General features: G+C 43.6%; 3 protein-coding genes across 13 annotated transcripts in view; 1 reads left to right on the forward strand and 2 right to left on the reverse strand.

The window, feature by feature from the left end:
* Nucleotides 1–7,413, reverse strand: part of PRMT7 (protein arginine methyltransferase 7) — a 39,624-nt gene extending 32,211 nt beyond the window's left edge. For all 4 annotated transcript variants that reach the window (XR_008683982.2, XM_055412457.2, XM_088830112.1 and 1 more), the window contains exons 1-3: nt 7,318–7,413; nt 3,855–4,032; nt 1,054–1,090 (exon numbers count right to left, since the gene is read on the reverse strand). Coding sequence is in view for 3 of the 4 variants with exons in the window: in XM_055412457.2 (XP_055268432.2) it covers nt 1,054–1,090; nt 3,855–3,949 (132 nt within the window). In the remaining variant the exon portion in view is untranslated. The remainder of the gene's footprint in view (nt 1–1,053; nt 1,091–3,854; nt 4,033–7,317) is intronic.
* A 38-nt stretch (nt 7,414–7,451) lies between these two features.
* Nucleotides 7,452–13,547, forward strand: SLC7A6OS (solute carrier family 7 member 6 opposite strand). 3 transcript variants are annotated; one of them, XM_088830120.1, is made up of 6 exons: nt 7,456–7,685; nt 7,815–8,096; nt 8,889–8,945; nt 11,469–11,672; nt 11,948–12,068; nt 12,799–13,547. In XM_088830120.1, exons 1-6 carry the CDS (start codon nt 7,491–7,493, stop codon nt 12,927–12,929), a joined length of 990 nt encoding a protein of 329 aa, XP_088686246.1. In that variant the 5' UTR covers nt 7,456–7,490; the 3' UTR covers nt 12,930–13,547. The 3 variants fall into 3 exon arrangements, with proteins under 3 accessions (XP_055268444.1, XP_088686246.1, XP_055268443.1); XM_055412469.2 differs by lacking the exon at nt 12,799–13,547 and having other exon boundaries at nt 7,452–7,685; nt 11,940–12,069; XM_055412468.2 differs by lacking the exon at nt 8,889–8,945 and having other exon boundaries at nt 7,457–7,685.
* SLC7A6 (solute carrier family 7 member 6) overlaps nt 12,639–17,389 on the reverse strand; it is a 32,874-nt gene continuing 28,123 nt past the window's right edge. For all 6 annotated transcript variants that reach the window (XM_055412464.2, XM_088830116.1, XM_088830114.1 and 3 more), the window contains one exon: nt 12,639–16,868. In XM_055412464.2, the coding sequence (XP_055268439.1) occupies nt 16,774–16,868 (95 nt within the window). In that variant the 3' untranslated portion in view covers nt 12,639–16,773. The remainder of the gene's footprint in view (nt 16,869–17,389) is intronic.

Here is a 17,389-nt window from a genome sequence, read left to right on the forward strand (position 1 = left end):
CCCAACCCAGGGATCGAACCCGGGTCTCCCGCATTGGAGGCAGACACTTTAACCTCTGAGCCACCAGGGAAGCCAATCCTCTAGAAGCTGAGTCAAAAAGGACCCTCTCTGGAGATGACACTAAAAATCAGAGAGGCTCACAGGCCCCTGAGTCCAACAAGAAGTCAAGAACGTTAAACTACAGAGGATTAGTCAAAAGCCAACAATGTTTGTTCCCCATTCTGTAATTTCTCAGCAGATCAGCAAAGGCACTTGGATATCTGACACAAATGAGGGAGGCACCTAGCTCCTGTGGTGTAATCTGAACACTAATGGTGCTTAAGGAGGCCCTTCTGTCACAGTGTTGCCAAGCAGGCAGTTTATCCCAGCTGGGTAAAAGGGACACTGCCACCAACACAGCCTCATGACCAGCCCTACCATGTGTCTTGACCCTTCTGCCAAGCACTGCTCAGTTTTTAAGCATAGCCCTGCATCCCTCTCCTTCAAGCCTCCCAATTTCTGAATGATCCGGATGAGGCTGACTAGTTAAGCACACTGGGAGACCAGGAAATCCTGGGTTGCTAACCATGATAAGATCAGAACTGTAACATAACTCAAACAAAGAGAACTCAGATGAAACAGAAATGAAGAAGAAAAGCTGAAATGTAATTCTGCAGTGAAAGCCAAATACACTTTACAAAATACAGTCTGCAGTGACCTCTAGAGATTCTATTTTAAAATTACAAAGTGACTATTCCAGGTGAAACTATTTTTTTATCCAGAGATCATGGAAATCAGCTAGTATAGCCCACTCATTATAAATTCTAATAAATGAGGTCTGCAGAGGTCTCATATTTTCTCCAAGGTCATACTCAAGTCAGTAACAGAGGAGCAAGAAGGACCCAGACTCCTGCTTTCCCAAGCAGTGCACCTTACTGCTGCCTCTCTGCATCATTCTAACAGCGTGCCTCTGGGGGCAGTTTCTAATCCCTTAGTGGAAGGTTTCAAACACCACATTAAAATAACAGTTTCAAAAAGATAAATAAATAAATAACGGTTTCCTTTTACACTTACCCTATCTTTGTCATGCAACATATCAGCATAGGATGACCTAAAAAAAATAAAGATAGGTTAGAAACCTCTGCTAATAATGATAAACATCAACGTATGAGAATATTCACATACATAAAGGCATTCCTACATCAGATAAAACAAACATCCTGGTCCATTTTAAACTATTTTAACAGAGCTATAAGCTGTCAGTCTCTCGTACTGCAGGAAAAAAAACTTAGAGAAACATGTTTATTTTTAGTAAAGAATCTTGGATTGAAACTCCTCTGATAGTTGGCCCTGTCACAGTAATTCCACAGTCCTAGCGTACTGATCATGTTATACGTCATATAATTTTTTCCTCAGGAACAACTCAGCTGTGTCTAATACTTCACACAGTCTTACATACAATTGTATACAGGGATAACCGCAGACGGAAGGAACATCAAGAAAAGCAATCAGGGAAAGAGAATCTATATGCCTGCTGTTTATGTGAAGGCACTTTCCCTTATGTCATCAGGGACAACTAAGAAGAGCTCATCAAACTACAGAGAAGAGGGCTGCTTATCTGTATGTTCTACCATAGTAATACACAAACCTGAAAAATCGCTGGCAGGGTTAGGATAATCCCCAGAACTCAGCAGATTCAGCCCAAAGATGCTTTCTGAGAGTTCCAGGTGAGAATTAAGGCACTCTCACAAAAGAGAGGGCCTCCAGCTTCCGATCAACATCAGAATTAATGGAGAGTTTTTTCGGTTTTTTTTTTTACACGTGGCTTCCCACAATACACGCAAAGAACTTCTGATCCAGAAGATGGAGCTGGAGTTTGGAAATCTGCACTTGAACTGGTGCTCCAGGCAAATATAACACAGGCATTTCATACTCCACATTTTGAGGAGCACTGCACCAAAAGCAAACCGTTCTGCTGCTTCTTTTTTTAAATGACATACCAAGGTTTTTAACATGAACCTACCTATGAGTGTTTAGTTGAAATCTGGTCCTTTCTACTTTCCTTCACCTCAAAAGGGGCCTTTTCACACCCGATCTTCCCTGCCTCATCACCCACCCACTCCTCCCACTCCACTGACATCACTCTCCCTAAGTACCACCAGCTCATTCCCATCACTTAACAGCCAGGATTTCTCTGACCCTGCTGGACACTCCCCTTTCTGAAACGTTCTCTTCCTTTCCACTCTCTGGCCATCCCCTGCTGGTTGTCTTGCCTCACCAGATAGTCCAGGATTCTTTCTTCAGCCCTCTAACTTTCTCATCCCACACAATCTCTGAAAGCCTGCAATCTCTTCCAGCTTCAACTCTCATTAATAACTGCAAACTGTCCAGATTCATAATTTATCTGCCCACTGGCATTTCCATCTGGATGGCCAAACTCAGATACTAATCTTCATCTCCCAACAACATTCATTCCTCCTGTGTTCTTCTGATGGAACTGTTTTCCATCCACTTACTCAAATCAGAAATCTTGGCGCTTCTTGAATTCTCTCTCTCTTTCCATCATTGCACCCAAGAGTTATCAAACTTAAGCTCCCTCAAAGCTTTCTCCTCCTCTCTCCACCTCTGCTATCTCAGCCATGGGGCTGCAATATCTACCCAAATGCCCACAAGTTGTTTGCTCCCCCCAACACTCTTTCCACACTGCTCTCAGGGGATGTTCCAAAATGCAACCTCATCTTTTTTCTTCCCTATTTAACATCTCAATCACTCAGAAAATAACATCCAAAATACTTAGAAAGTAATGTGCTTGAGCCCTTATTCTGTACCAAACATTGTACTTCATTCAATCATCAAACGATGGTAAGAAAAGGGCATCATGCTATGGGATAAATGTTATTACACTGAGGCATGTACTGTTATACTGTACACCGGGCACATATTACTACTTTGAGGCTCAGAGACATTTAGAAGCTTGGCGAATGTCACAGACTTAAGTGGCAAAGCTAGAACTTAAGACAACTGTGTTCCTCTTCCAGCATTTTGCTCCCACCAACTACATGACCCCACCTACCTTTTCAACAGCCTCCCTCACCACAGCACTACTTTTGCACCACACTCCAGTCACACTGACCTGCTAGTCTTTCCCCAAACTAGCTCATCGCAAGTCTGCACATAATCCCTGCTGCCTGGAAAGCAATCACCCTCTCTTTAGACTTGGGAAATCATTCAAATTATCACTCTCCCAGCACAGCTGGTTCTTGACGCTTCTATGCATTTTTGTGCCTATTTCCACTGACCTTCATCTCATGGTGTCATAATTTTTTATATATCTGTCTCTTCCACAAATCTGCATGTTCTTTGAGAACCACAACCTTACCTTCTTCATTTTGGTATTCACAGCCTTCACACACTGTTGTATACACTTAATGATTGCTTAATAACAGTAAGTCAATGACATACTTTCAAACATCCCTCCAAAGGCAAAAAAACATTCATTTCCCCCATGTTTCCCATTAAAAAGAATTTAACCATATGATAAATGTGTCATAATTAAATTTCATAAGCTTGTCTACTGCTGACACTACTACTGAACCCTGGGTCCTCTTTGGTCCACTAAACAAATCCTCTGGGGCTCTGGTAAGGCTGCTACACAACGTCTGACTCTCCACACAGGTATGACTTTGTGGAACTCCCACACAAACCAACTTAGCTGAGCAGACCTGCTGGTGAGCAACACTGCCCTGGTCAGAAGCACTTGGTGACAATCTATTCCCCACTCAGACTGGATTCCAAGGCATCTGCTTTGAGATCAACGGCCCTACCCAGCTACAGTGAACTGTGGGGAAAAACAAAACAAAACAAAACCCTGTTACCTTGCAATCTCCTGGTGGTAGTCATAATGCTCATCCTCCTCCAGCCACTCCACAGATCCTGTGGTCGGATTGGCCCGCCCGCAGAAGACTTTCATGATGTCAATCAGCTTCTCAGCTTTAGCAGAGAAAAGCAGCCTTGCCAGCTGACTTCTTGTAGACAAGTCTGATCGTCAGAAATCTATTCAAATCATAATGCCCCAAAACGTAGAGGAAAATGAATTTTTAAGACAAGGGGAAGAAAAAAAAGAACTCAAATGGATGAAAATGTCAGGGACACAGAACATATTTGTTCATCAGAATTTCAATCTTCCCATCAAGAGTTACTTAGTTTTATATTCAGCACACAACATCAAAAATCATTAAGACAAAAATTCAGAAAGCTATCTAGAAACTTCAGCAGGCCTCCATGATTTTAATGGGGTCAAAGGAGCCTCAGAGTTGCACCTGAGGACAGTCTCAGGTGAAGGCAGGTGAGAAGAGAAATAAAGCAGAAGAAACGGCTAGAAGAAAAGGGAGAACACAAAGAGACTGGGGTGGTGGTAAAGGAGTGTCAGCAATACTGTCTTAGAATAGTAAACATTTAGTTTAAGGAAATATGCAAAGAAATAGTAATTCAAATCAACTAAGTAAACCTCACCTGAGCAAATAAATCATAGCTAATATTCAAACATGAACAATCCTAAAAATATAACACCAAGCCAAAGAATAAATAAACCACAGAGTATACACGATTGTATTCATATGAAATTCATAATTATGCAACAGAGAATATAGTCTTCAGGGATCATACCGAAAGCATAACAGGGAATGATGATAGTGGTTATCTACAGGAATGAAGGGAAAAGGATGGAATCAACAAAGGCCTTCAAAATCAAAGGTCTTCACAAGGGACTTCAAAAGTAACAGTAACTGTTCTTTTTCTAATTATACTGTCATGCTTAGTGCCTCACTATTATATTATTATATTACTGTTATGTCAATTACTTCTTATCTACTCAGTATTGAATTTTAAAAGCAATTTTAACTTTCTTCGTCTAAAAAAAAAAGGCTTCGAATAAATGAAATGTCACCAGATAAATGTCTTATATGGCCACCAGATAAATGGCTTATATGGCCTGTTTCCCGCCAAAGATCTATTTCTGAGAGAGAAATACCATAGCTCAAAGTCTGAAGGTACTTCTCAGCAGACATGGCCTCTCACAGTGCCATCCCTCTTACTATTCAAAAAATAGCAATCCACACTTCCCTTCATTTCTTGATAAGCACTGATCCATCATCTGTAAACCTTAGAAAGAATGCCTAACTCTGCAAGACCCTAAACATTTGCAAGGCATTTTACCGGCCAGAGTTACTGACTTTCTTCTGAAGTCATCTAAACTAAGTAAACATTGAATTCTTATCCTAGAGGATGGGGAACAATCTTTTCTGAAAAGACTCAGTCACTAGCCTGGTTGAAAGTAGTCAATTAGTCCTTCAGCAAAACTCTACTTCAGTATATCTAGTCTCTAATTTAGTGGTTCTCAAGCTTTCTGACAACCCCAGTAAGAAATATATTTTACCTTGAGACACAACAAACACACGCAATATAAAGTTTCACAAAACAATTACTTAGTCTTCATGTAGGCAAGACCCTCTGATATAGTCTACTCTATTTAATTTTTATTTGTCATGCAAGTCATAATCCACTAAATTGTTTTAATAACTCACCAAAGGGTTTCAACCTACAGATTGAAAAGCGCTGCTAGAATCAGTTCTGCATATCTCATAAGCTAATGTCATTAAAAGGGAGAGTATCTAGAACTACCATAATCTGTAATATGCTTTAGAAAACACTTCCAACAAATGCTATAGTAGAAAGAAGTTTAAAAGATGGGTAGGATTTAGATGGGGGAAGGGAGGGAGAAAGTACTTCACCAGATTAGAGAGGCTTAAAAAATCATGCACAGTGAACCAATCAATTATGCTGAAGCTCCACTGAACAAGAAGTCAAACATGTTGACAGGGTCCATATTGTGCTGACTCCTAAAACCCTTATCCTCTGGTCCATGTGTAATCAATCATGAAGTCACTTAAAGGTTAAGGGGAAGTAAAGTATTGTAATTTATGGAATTCTCTTTTCATCTATGATGTTGCAGAGGCTGTAACTAGGACCACAGTGTCTTTTCAGAACTGTCGAGAAGTCACTGGTTTCATATAAATCTAAATAAATGCTTGAGGACAGAAACTATGTCCTGTAACCTCTCTGGGTGAACACTACATATCTTCCATACATGAATCCCATCATGTATTAACTCTGACTTGCCCTCTCTCCCAGAAGGAGCCCACAGTCTAGATTCAGGATACTCTGATCTCCTCCTCATTCTCCAAGAGCTGTGTAATCACCTGGTTATTCACAAGGAGGGGATGGAAATCAACTGCCAAGCCCTAATTGCTTTACTAGTCAGATTTCAGAGCAGACCTCTGGTACAGTCACTCAAAATTTACTAGGCACCTTCTGTATGCCAGGTACCGTATTAGGACTGGAGGACTACCATAAAGAGAAAGGAGGTTCTTGTCCTCCAAGAATTTATGGATCCTAATGAGAGAAAGAAAGTAAATAAAATAATTAGACTACCTGAGGGCAAAAAAGGAAATGCACAGGGTGCTATAAAAGAGAATAACAAAGTTATGGAAAGCCTCTATGAGGAAAACAGCATCTAAGTTGAGGCCTGAAAGATAAGCCGGGTTAAAAGCTATGATAGTGTAGTGCTCATATTTCAGGAATCCTTACCCCAACTTTTTCAGGAACAGGACGTAAGATGTCAAGAATTAGGTGCAGAGTTATAAAAGTATGAGTGACTGAAGCACTTTGAGCAGAAGAAATGATGAGAGATTAGGCACGCGGGCTTCTGCAAACCGTTGTGCCATGGTGACTTTGCAAAGTTGTTTTGATTTTGTTCTAGATGCAGAGAGCCACTCAACGGTTTTAAGCAAAGGAGTACATACGGCAGGTGTCGGCAAGAGTCGGACACGACTGAGCGACTGAACAACAAACGGTGGGTGTACGATTTTACAGGGACTCTCTGACCAACGTGTGGTTAACAGACTGATTTCCAACTACTGAGAACACTGTGACTGGGAAAGACCAGTGAACCAGGGGACCATGGACCAGTCACGGTGCGATAGCTGAAGCTCCGAAAGACTGAGGCGCCAGGTACTCCCCGCGAAGGTGCTCAGTCACAAGCCCAGATAGAAGCAATTACCCGACTGAACGGCAGAGGCGGGGACCCCCTAAGAAACCCGCACTACCGCCGGTCCCGGAGCTCTGAGCCTCCCCGTGCGGACTCTAGAAGTTCCTTCGGAGTCCCGAAGAGGTGTTGACCTCAGTGTCCAAGTACGACCGAGGCCGTGGGCTGAGTACGTTTCTGGCTGCATTCGAGCCTTCAACCGCGACCCCACCTTCCCAACCCGTCCAGCGTCTCACCCGACGGAGGAACAGCTCCGTTCACCTCTCCCGCCACCGCCATTTGCCGCGCCAGGCGTGCGAGGGCGGGACCTCCCTAGACTTGCTGAGTGCCGGGGGCGGGGCCGGAAGCGGAACTGAAAAGCTCTTCCGTCACGCCCAACACATTCCCACAGTGCTCCAGGGCAGCTGCTATGGAGGCTGGAGGTACGGCTGTGCTTCGGGTGAAGCGGAAGCTCGGTGCAGAGCCCGCCGAGGCTTTGGTCCTCGCTTGTAAACGCCTCCGCTCCAGCGCTGAGGAATTGGAAACTCCAAAGACGTCTCCAGAGGGTCTGGAGAGAGCAGCAGAAAATAATGTCTTCCAGTTGGTGGCCACCGTGCGCTCCCAGGTATTGGGCCGGGAAGGAGCCGGTGTGAAAAGGATCTTAGGGTACAGCTAGGGTGCATCCTTATCCGTGGCCCTTTCACCAACCCCTGTTTATGCCGCCCCACATCTCTGCTTCTCCCCCCCACCCTAGGAGGAGCCAGTCCAGCCGCTCCTGCGGGCCGCCCTGCGCCCGTCCCAGGGCAGTCAGCAGCGTATCCGTCATCATCTCCGCGCCTCTGCTCGGGAGATCCGACAGGAAGGCCGCTACAGAGTAGTCTCTAGCCGCCGGTCCTCGGGGATTCCCTCGGACACCTTGGAGTCCCAGGACGCGTTAGGAACCCCAAAAGCCGCCGACGACGCAAGCTTTCAGCTATTAGATCTGGTCCACGAAGAAGAAGATGCAGAGGTCGCCGCCGCCGCGATCTCCTGCAAAGTGAGTACAGCCCCGGAGTCGAGCTCTGGGATTCTCTGGACAGATAGTGCGCAAAGTCAGCACACAGTTAAAGAGGGTACACGTGGCCTCACTTCAGAGATAGATGATCCATCCAGCTTGAGAGCCACAATTTTCAGGTTAGGTTATCCACTCAACAAGTATTTACTCAGCGCCCGCTCTGTGCCAGGTCTGGTTCTTAGGTTCTGTGGGTACAGCAATGAGGACCCAGCATTCAGGTGGAGAAGAGAAATATCAAACATATAAATTCAGTATCACATGGTGATATGGGCCATAAAAGAGGCAAAAGAGGAAAAGCGTGGTCCCATTTCAGTGTCATTTTCACTGAGATGACTTTTGAGTGAAGACTTGAAAGAGGTGAATGGCTGGGCACTGCAGATGTCTTGATGAAAGGGATTCCACACTGAGGAGCTGTAAGTGCAGAGACCCAGAAGCCAAATTTGTCTAGTGTTTGCAAGTTCATTGTGCCTGGAGCCCAGTGAGTTGGGGGAAGATAGTAAGGAATTTTGGAAGAGGGTATCAGCTAAATCCTTTCAAGTCATTACTTGGAAAGGACATCTTGCCTTTTACCCTGAGATGGGGAATCCCTGGAGATTTTGACCAATGTAAAAATAAAGCCAATGGGAAAACTCATCAAAGGGAGATTAAAGGACCAGGCCTGGGTAGCATACCAAGTTTGAGGCAGATTTAGGATTAGAATCCAAGTCTTCCTCACATTTAATTCAGTGTTACCTTCTACTAATTACATTTTCTAAACTAGTATCTCACTTCCAGAAAACAAAATCAACTACATGCAGTAAGACCAGAGAAATAGAAAATTCTCAATCAAAGGTATGCCCTCTCTTAATAAACATTTTTCAAATGTCATTTTTAATGGTTTTTGAAGTTTAAAAAATAAAAAAAAAAAACACAACTATTTTTGGCTATGTTGGGTCTTTGTTGCTGCCTGAGCTTCTCTAGTTGCGGTGATTGGGGGCTACCCCCTAGTTAAAGTGCACGATCTTCTCATTGTGGTGGCTTGTCTTATTGCAGAGCACAGGCTTCAGTAGTTGTAGCACGTGGGCTCAGAAGTTGTGGCTCACAGGCTTAGTTACTCCAAGGCATGTGTGATCTTCATAGAACAGGGATTGAACCCGTCTCCTGCATTGGCAGGCAGGTTCTTTACCACTGAGCCACTAGGGAAGCCCCCCAAAATGAAATTTATATTCAAAATATATCAAGCAAAAAATGTTTAATTGTATTACTAGTATACCTGGACGTGATAGCCATCTGTTTTACCAAAACTAATTCCAGACTGTGTCATAAGTTACACATTTAAAAAGTGAACCCATGTTCAGTAGAATCAAGTCAGTTAAAGAGCTCATTAAATCTAAGAAAAATTAGTAGATAAGCTAGGAGGGATCTGAACATAGGTTTTCCCGACAATGCATTACAAACTGTGAACACATCAAAAATGTTTGTAGATTAATTATTAAAAAACATAAACTGAAATAACGAGATTTTATGCTTACTAGATGACTGGGAAAAGGGTTGCTGATAGCACTGTTGGCAAGGCTGTGATTAAAATTGTACATGATTGTAGTGCTTAAAATTTATGCAAGCCTTTGGGCTTTACAGTAATATGAGGCATCCTAAAAATACATTGGAGCCTATTTTTCAAACTATTTTTATTGTTTGCACTCTAAAGCCATCCAAAAATCTAAAGAAACTTTAAAATTAGTGATAGCAATCTCACCCTCAGGATTTATCCTAGGGAAATAGTTCCACAGAAGCAAATAGCTATGGTATTAACAAAAGCTACTGTCGGTATACTAAGTAATTATGTGTCCAGTACTGTGCTAGGTCCTTTTTTTTTTTTTTTTAACTTTAACTCATTTTATTCTCACAAAAACCATATAAGGTAGGTACTCTTATACTCTATCTCCATTTTTCATATGCAAGAAATGACACATCACAGCGCTGTGTATGGAGACTAACAATTATGTATAGAAACTGACATATACAACTGGTTAGACCATTAAATTGGTAACCATGAAGACTGACAAGATGGAAAAATACTTATGTTTAACAACAGAATGTAGCATAATTGAAAATATAGGTAAAGAAACACATAGACTAGATTTAAAAATTTTTTTCTTTTATGAAGAAAATAAAGCAAAATAAAGTGGGGGGAGCGGGTAACTTCCTTGGCAGTACAGTGTTAAGACTCCTTGTTTCTACTGCAGCGGGTGTGGGTTCAATCCCTGGTTGGGTGTAGCCCAAAAAAATAAAGTGGGAGAAAATGCATTCATTTTACCCCCATCCCAAAGATAACTGGAATAATACTGGTTTGTTTTTCTATGTCTAGAATTTTTGTTTTGCTAACTTCTGTAAATTTTTTTTTAATATTTAATGACTGCATAATTTGTTGAACTGAGGTCTGTGGACTTGTGAGTTAGAGTCAGAACTTTTCTTGTAAAGAGCTTTGAGGTTGGTCAAGAATCTTCACAAAACCTGACATGTCTAGTTTTTCTTAACTTTGGAACAAGGAAGAATTCTGTTTAGTTTGTAAATGATGAGAACATTGCTCTCCCTCTATCTGCCTTGACCATGGGACACACCCTCTTCCCCCCATATGGTGTTTGGTGTGAGCTGTACAACTTTCGGTGATGAACCTGTCAACAGTGACTTGCAGCATGTCCCTCTCGTTTCCAAATTGACCCATGCTACCCTGGATAACACAGCCTCTTGGCCACTGGAGCACATCTTACCTGGGCAAGTTCTGTTCTGGGGCAGTACATCTCAAACTATCATAAAAAGGATTATCGAGTCCCCTTCTAGTTTGTGAGCAGAAGCAGGATGTCAGTGTGAGCAAGCTAGTGGTGGGTGATGGCTGGTGCTAGTCACCAGGTACTAGTCCAAGAAATGCCCTTAGGCCCCTAGAGGTGGCCACACAAAAGACCCATTTGAGGGTCAACCATAGGGGTGCTTCAGTGGGCCTGTGGATCTCCAAGGGGAGAATGTCATACCAAAGGAACTCAGAGAAGGCCTGCAGAAGCAGAGCCTGGGGTGAGATGAACCACTTGTGCTGGCTCTCTCCTTCTAGTGTTTCTGTGGGCTTTCCTGTGTCAACCCACAGAAGAGTAGGAAACTATCTTGTAAGCTTCTCCCTTAAAGTACGACTAGATGTTAATTTTATAGACTGTTTTTTTTATTTCATAGATAAATGAAAAGAGACTAGTTGGCCATGGGGATAAGAATCTTGAATTCCACACAGAACTGCAGGAAGGCTTCCTTCACCAAGATCTTAGGTTCCTCCTCTTGGGACATCCATGTTTTAAGTTATGCATGTATCGTCTGCTGTTCTCTTTACAGAAATCTGACCCAGATGTGATCCTCTGCAACTGTGTAGAGTTGATCCGTGAGGGGTTGAATGTATCTCAATATGGACCAAGTTCTGGGCATCAGAAGGAACAAAAGGACGACTTTGTGTATGACATTTACTATTTGGAAAGGGCGACTCCAGGATGGATTGAGAACATCCTCTCTGTGCAGCCCTACAGCCACGAGTGGGAGTTGGTAAGGGGCCCCATGAGGCAGCCTAAGCTTATTACCCAGTCACATGCTTTGCCTTCCTAGGTTCTATTCCTGAACATTGTTCTTCCCCTTGCTTAAAAGGAAAAATTTATTATAAATGCCTGAGGTTACTATAGCCACTAGCAGACTGCTCCGTTTTCTCTTTTTCACACATCACCCTTAAATGATCTCTCTCCAAGTTGGTCTGCTAATAGCTTCCCTCAGAGCATACGTTTAGAGGTTTTGACTTACACGCACGTTTGTTTTGAGATGTGCAGGTGAATGATGACCAACAAGTAGAGGACATTTATGATGATGAAGATGATGAAAACAGTGAGAATAATTGGCGCAATGAGTACCCAGAGGAGGAGAACAGTGACGAAGATGAAGATTCCAGAGGTAGGTAATAGCAGCCCTGGTTGGGGAGGGATCGATGGGATCTGGGACTGAGGTGTGAGCAGGATTGACAGGTATATCTTAGCTGGTTTTCCTTTTCTGCCATTTGAGCTCAACTATCTCAACCCCAAGCTGTTGGAGCTGTAGGAGATGCAAGGACCAGTGTTTCCATGGCGGCTGCTGGAGATACAATGTCAGTCAAACCTGGGTTCAAATCCTTAGTTCTGTCATTGCCTACCAACAGTCCTTTTCCCTTCTACTCTGAATAAAGTGCTGGAGAGGTTCATCAGTAGGAGTCCCAGGGTTTTCTCAGGTACTTGTAAATTGTTGCATTTACAAGTATAACAACTCAGACTTGGTACCTTGGGGAAGAGAAAGGAAGGATGCTCTGGCACCACCGTTCCTTGAATTGCTTAGTGTTTGGTAACAGAGGAACAATTCAACTATGGAATAGTCTACTGGGGAAGTGGCAAGGAACAAAATTAGATGTGCAATACGACTACAACTGTTATAATAATAATAAAAAGTCCATACTTAGGGGAGAAATGATAAAACACTCCAATGTTAAAGGGCTTGGTTTACATGGTAAGAATTTTATTGCTTCGTTTTTAATTGTTCTATATTCTAGCAAGTATTTTATAATACAAAACAAACTTTTTTGAGAAGGGAAGGGACTTTTGTGGTCATTTAGAAAACCATACAATTAGAGCCCATTCCTATTATCTTATTCTAGGCTCTGACAATTACAGCAGCGTCAGCGAAGAAGAGAGAGACAACAGCAGACCACCAATGTGGAGCAAATACCCTTTGGATGTGCACAAGGAGTTTGACTATGACAACCCCCATGACCTCGATTCAGACTGATGATCCTGTGATAACCATGAGGTTCTACAAGCCCCTCGGGGATCTGTGACTGCAGGGTCCGCCACAGTAGTTAGCATCCTCCTAGCCTAATATGGGGAAAGAAAAAGCATATCCACCAGCACCATTCCACCACAGGGAAAACAAGCACTAAGGGAATGTCCTTCCTACTATCTGTAGGGCCTGTTTATCTTGATCAAAATCAACCCTACAGTCCACAGAGGGGAAATGCTATGAAAGCGAAGCTTCCTGGCCCAGGCATTTTCCCAGCATTCCCATTCTCCTGCGCTGAAACCAGTTAAATGGAAGAGCATCTCTTATTTTATCAGCACTAAGACTGGGCTTTTCCAGGTTACCTGCCTCTAGTAAAAGCCAGCTTCTTTTGATAGAGGGACTCTAGAAAGGCTGCAGTGAGTCCCTTGTAGTGGCACAGACTGGACAGTAATGGCCATTAGAAAAGGAAGTAGCATCTGCCTGTGATGTGAGGTTTTAAACAGCTGTCCCTACCTCCCTGCTTCCTGACTCTGATAACATTTGTAAAGATTGCTTGTTTCCTCTGGCAGTGGTGCCAAGGAACAGGGTATGTATAAATGTATTTAATAAAATCTTTGAACATTGGAAGTGAGTAAAATCTGTCTTACATGTTTTCCCACCATATTCCCCCTACCACCTGCCAAAAGGGAGTGAGAAGTTTCAGACACTGAGGACTTAAAGCAAGTAAGGAAAAGCAAAGCACATCCTAAACTTAACTTTCCACTGAGAAATGTTTCAACTAGTCACAGCAGTCACCAAAAACAAACTGCCGTCAACAGGACCAATATTGTTACCAAAACTGGTATCTCTTGTAAGCAAACTCTGTCCCTACTCCTTTCCAAACCACAAATGCCTTAACTGTGACTAAGATGGCATTTATTCTGTAATGATGAATATGTTCTCTGTCTGCACTGTGCAGTAGAGCCATTAGCCACATATGGCTATTGAGCATGTGAAATGTGATTATTGCAATGGAGGAACTGAATACTTAAACTAGCTCTTTATGGCTAGTAGCTACCATGTTGCACAGGTCTAGGGAAACAATACACAGAACCTTTGATTCAAGGTGTGCCTTCTTGCCCTGGGGCACAAACTTACTCTCACAAGGGAAGATAAACAAGGAAATGTCTTCCTGCCCATTCTAAGATTTCATAAGCATGTCTACTTTTCTATCCTACCTCCACCCATTTCACTTTATGTTTTATGTACATCTTTGCCTATATTCTTAACTACATGAAGTTGTTAAACCTCCTAAAGTGATTGACTTCTGTGCTACTCTTGCAGTTATAAAACCAACAGACAGACTTGGTTTCCCATCCTAAGTATCCACTAAGGTGCAGTTCAGTGCTGCAAGTAACAGGCAACAGCTTCCAGGTCTAATACCAGTCATCTGCAGGCACAGAAGCAAAGGATTGAAAAACACTGCTATTATAACATGCTCACTGCTCTTAACGTACTCATTAAAGTTTGCCAATATTAAAGGGCTGACAGCTTCACAAACTGTGCCCACTGCAGAAGGGATTAGCACACCACGAGAAGGACTGCAGGAGATAAACAACAAAGACCTGGAAGAAGTCAATTATACTACAAAGCTGTAGTTCTGTAGGGAGTCTCTGGCTTCCCTATCTCAGAAGGGTCCCTGGGAGAAGTCTGTATCCAACACAGAAGGGAAGAACACGGTCACCATCCAGTAATGAGAGGGGGTGACCTGGCTCACTAAGCAAGTATGAAGGAACCTAGAGCGTGAGGCCCTTGCTTCCCTGGCAGCCACTGGGAGACAAGTTCCTGAGATAAGCTGGTCATTTACTTCAGTGAAGAAAATTAAAGCATGGGTGGGGGATCCTTCAAGACAAGCGTATGCAAAGGATCAGCTCCAGAGTATCCCTGGGATGAGTGCCAGCTTGGGTCAGACAGGAGTCATGTTTACATAGTCTGGGCAAGTCAGCCTTTGTAAAACATTCCGTTGTCAGGCAAATTCACAACCCATGACAGGAGGAATGTACTCCTGTGTTCTCACTGAGGCATACCCTGAACCAAAGGCAGCTGTGAGCATGCTCCCCTAAATTGCCTTAATTGAACAAGTATGACCAAGGTCACTCCCTTGTCTGCAGCTAGGGCCAGTATGGTGGAGAAGAATGCTCAGAAAGGTAGATTGCTTCATAGTTCCTGTCTTTATCATTGATTGATTTCAAAACCTAAGGACAAGAACCCCATAGGGGCATACATAGCCAGCAGGTTCTTCTGGGTCCAGGATGAGTTTCTGGAAGTAACACTGGATGGCTGTCCAATCCAGTGCAGCCTGGCAGCCCATGAAGGAACATCCATTAGGTCAGATGTACCACTCTGGCCACACCTGGGTGCTAAAGCGCAGCCTGAGTACCAGAATTAGTTGCTTCTGATCATGAGTCTGCTGAAGAGCCAAGTGGAGGTGGAAGCAGCTTTATTCCAGAGTCGTCACTGATGTCCACAGGGAGAAAACAAGTTCCCACAAGTACCAAGCTCTTCCTGAGACTGCAGCCCCCCCAAACCTCAGGTAAGGGGAGGCAGGCAGAAGAGGAGTGCACTGTCCCGATGACCCACACCAAAGTGGCTCAGAGTGTAAACAAAGCCTGGTGTTGGGGACGAGGAGGAGGATGCAGCCTGATGTGAGGTTTCCAGGAAAATGACCACTTCTAGCACCACAATGGGCTTGCATGGGTCTGCACAGCAGCCCCTCATAGCAGCCCTTACAGAGAGGAACAACTTACTTGTCAGCTTGGGTCCCAGAAATGGTCTCTAAGCCATTGACAGCTGAAAGAATTCAAGTGATTCACCTGAATCCTAGAACAGTTTCTGCCTTCTTAGACTTCATGCCAGAAACCAGGGATCTGCATTTTGCCAACTAGAGCAAAGAACTAAGGTCTCAAGTAAAATAAAGGATGAGCCATCAAAATAGCAGTTTTACCAGGCTTCTGACTCTTGTATTTGTTCATCTGTCCTTGCTAGACTTGAGCCAGGTAATTGTTAACATGTGACCTATCTATATACTAAAGTGTAACCAGTACATGAGTAAAAAAAAAAATCTTTACAGTTCACCTCTGCAGGTAAGACTCAACAGAAGACTGTGCTAAAACTAAGCAAAAAAATCTGTGGTCAGAGTCTGACCAACCACCACATAGATACCTCTAAGGTCAGAGGGACTCGCTTTGGGGTACTTTCAATTTTTAAATACAATCAGACTATTACATCCTGTAAATTAAAGATGACCAATACTTTGCTGGAACTGGTGTTCTGGATTAAATAATATCAATAAATAATGGAAGACAACCCTTGAGCCAGAGGAAGAAATGGTAGCATTTCAGACCTCTAAAGTCAGGTGCTTGGACCTGGTCAGAGGAAAACTTCCCATAGAGCAACCCCTTCAGAGAAACTCCTGGTTCAAACGCCAAGTTCAGAAACCAACAGCCCCAGCTGTTAACCTAGCACTCCCTCTTCCCCCAGTGCAACTCACCAAGTAAGTGTTTGGAAGGGCTGCACCTACTCACCAGAACAAAACTGAACCACCATTCCCCTACTGCCCAAGTCCTCTCCCACCACCACCCTCTGAAGTCCCCACCTTCAGGCTGGCCACAGACCCTGAGATTCCTCCCATAGCTTACCGATGAGAGTGAATACCTGAGCAGGCCATCAGCCCTGAGCCCCCTTACATAATGTGGGCCAACAGCCCTCCTTTAGCACAAAAGGGTTGGGTCCACACAGTCTTGTAATCTGGACTTTGGTGGCGGTGGCCACAGGTAGCAGCCTTCTGGGCCTTGGGGGATATCACCTCTGGCCTCTACTCAGTTTTCCTCTCAACCTGTCTCTCTTCAGCTACATCTAGCTCAGTCAGGACGCAAAAGCAAAGCTTCTGGGTGACTTTGGTGATAGCAGCTAAATGAAAATAGAGAAGAGAAATTAGCAAACTGATATTCAGTGACAGAATGACAGCCCCAATCTAAACAACACAAGGCTGATTGAAGTACGTGGTTCCTCCCACCTGTCCCCTGGGCACCCTGTGCCAGGCTCACCCCCAGCAAACCTCACTGTTCTCTACTCCATACCCAACCAGAGGGTCTGACACATGACTCCTTGTCTTGCTACGTGGACTGCACTTTCAGGGAGGGGGTGTTTAACCCCAAAATAGGACTCGAAAGTTAGAATTAAAGTGATCATGTCAAGATCAAAAGGGTCAGCCAGGTCTGCAGCATATCACTAGTAACGGGAAGCCATTAGCCATCACATCCACCTGTGCGGGCGCGTGCGCACACGCACACATACACACACACTCACATACAGCCAGTGTGTAATAGGCAAAGACACACAGACACACACACACAGCCAGTGTGTAATAGGCAAAGACACACAGACATACACCGACATACACACAGACAAGACACACACACACACAGCCA

The sequence above is a fragment of the Moschus berezovskii genome, chromosome 22 (assembly GCF_049115385.1).
Source record: "Moschus berezovskii isolate FMDL1 chromosome 22, NW_MosBer_1.0, whole genome shotgun sequence".
Classification (NCBI taxonomy): domain Eukaryota; kingdom Metazoa; phylum Chordata; class Mammalia; order Artiodactyla; family Moschidae; genus Moschus; species Moschus berezovskii.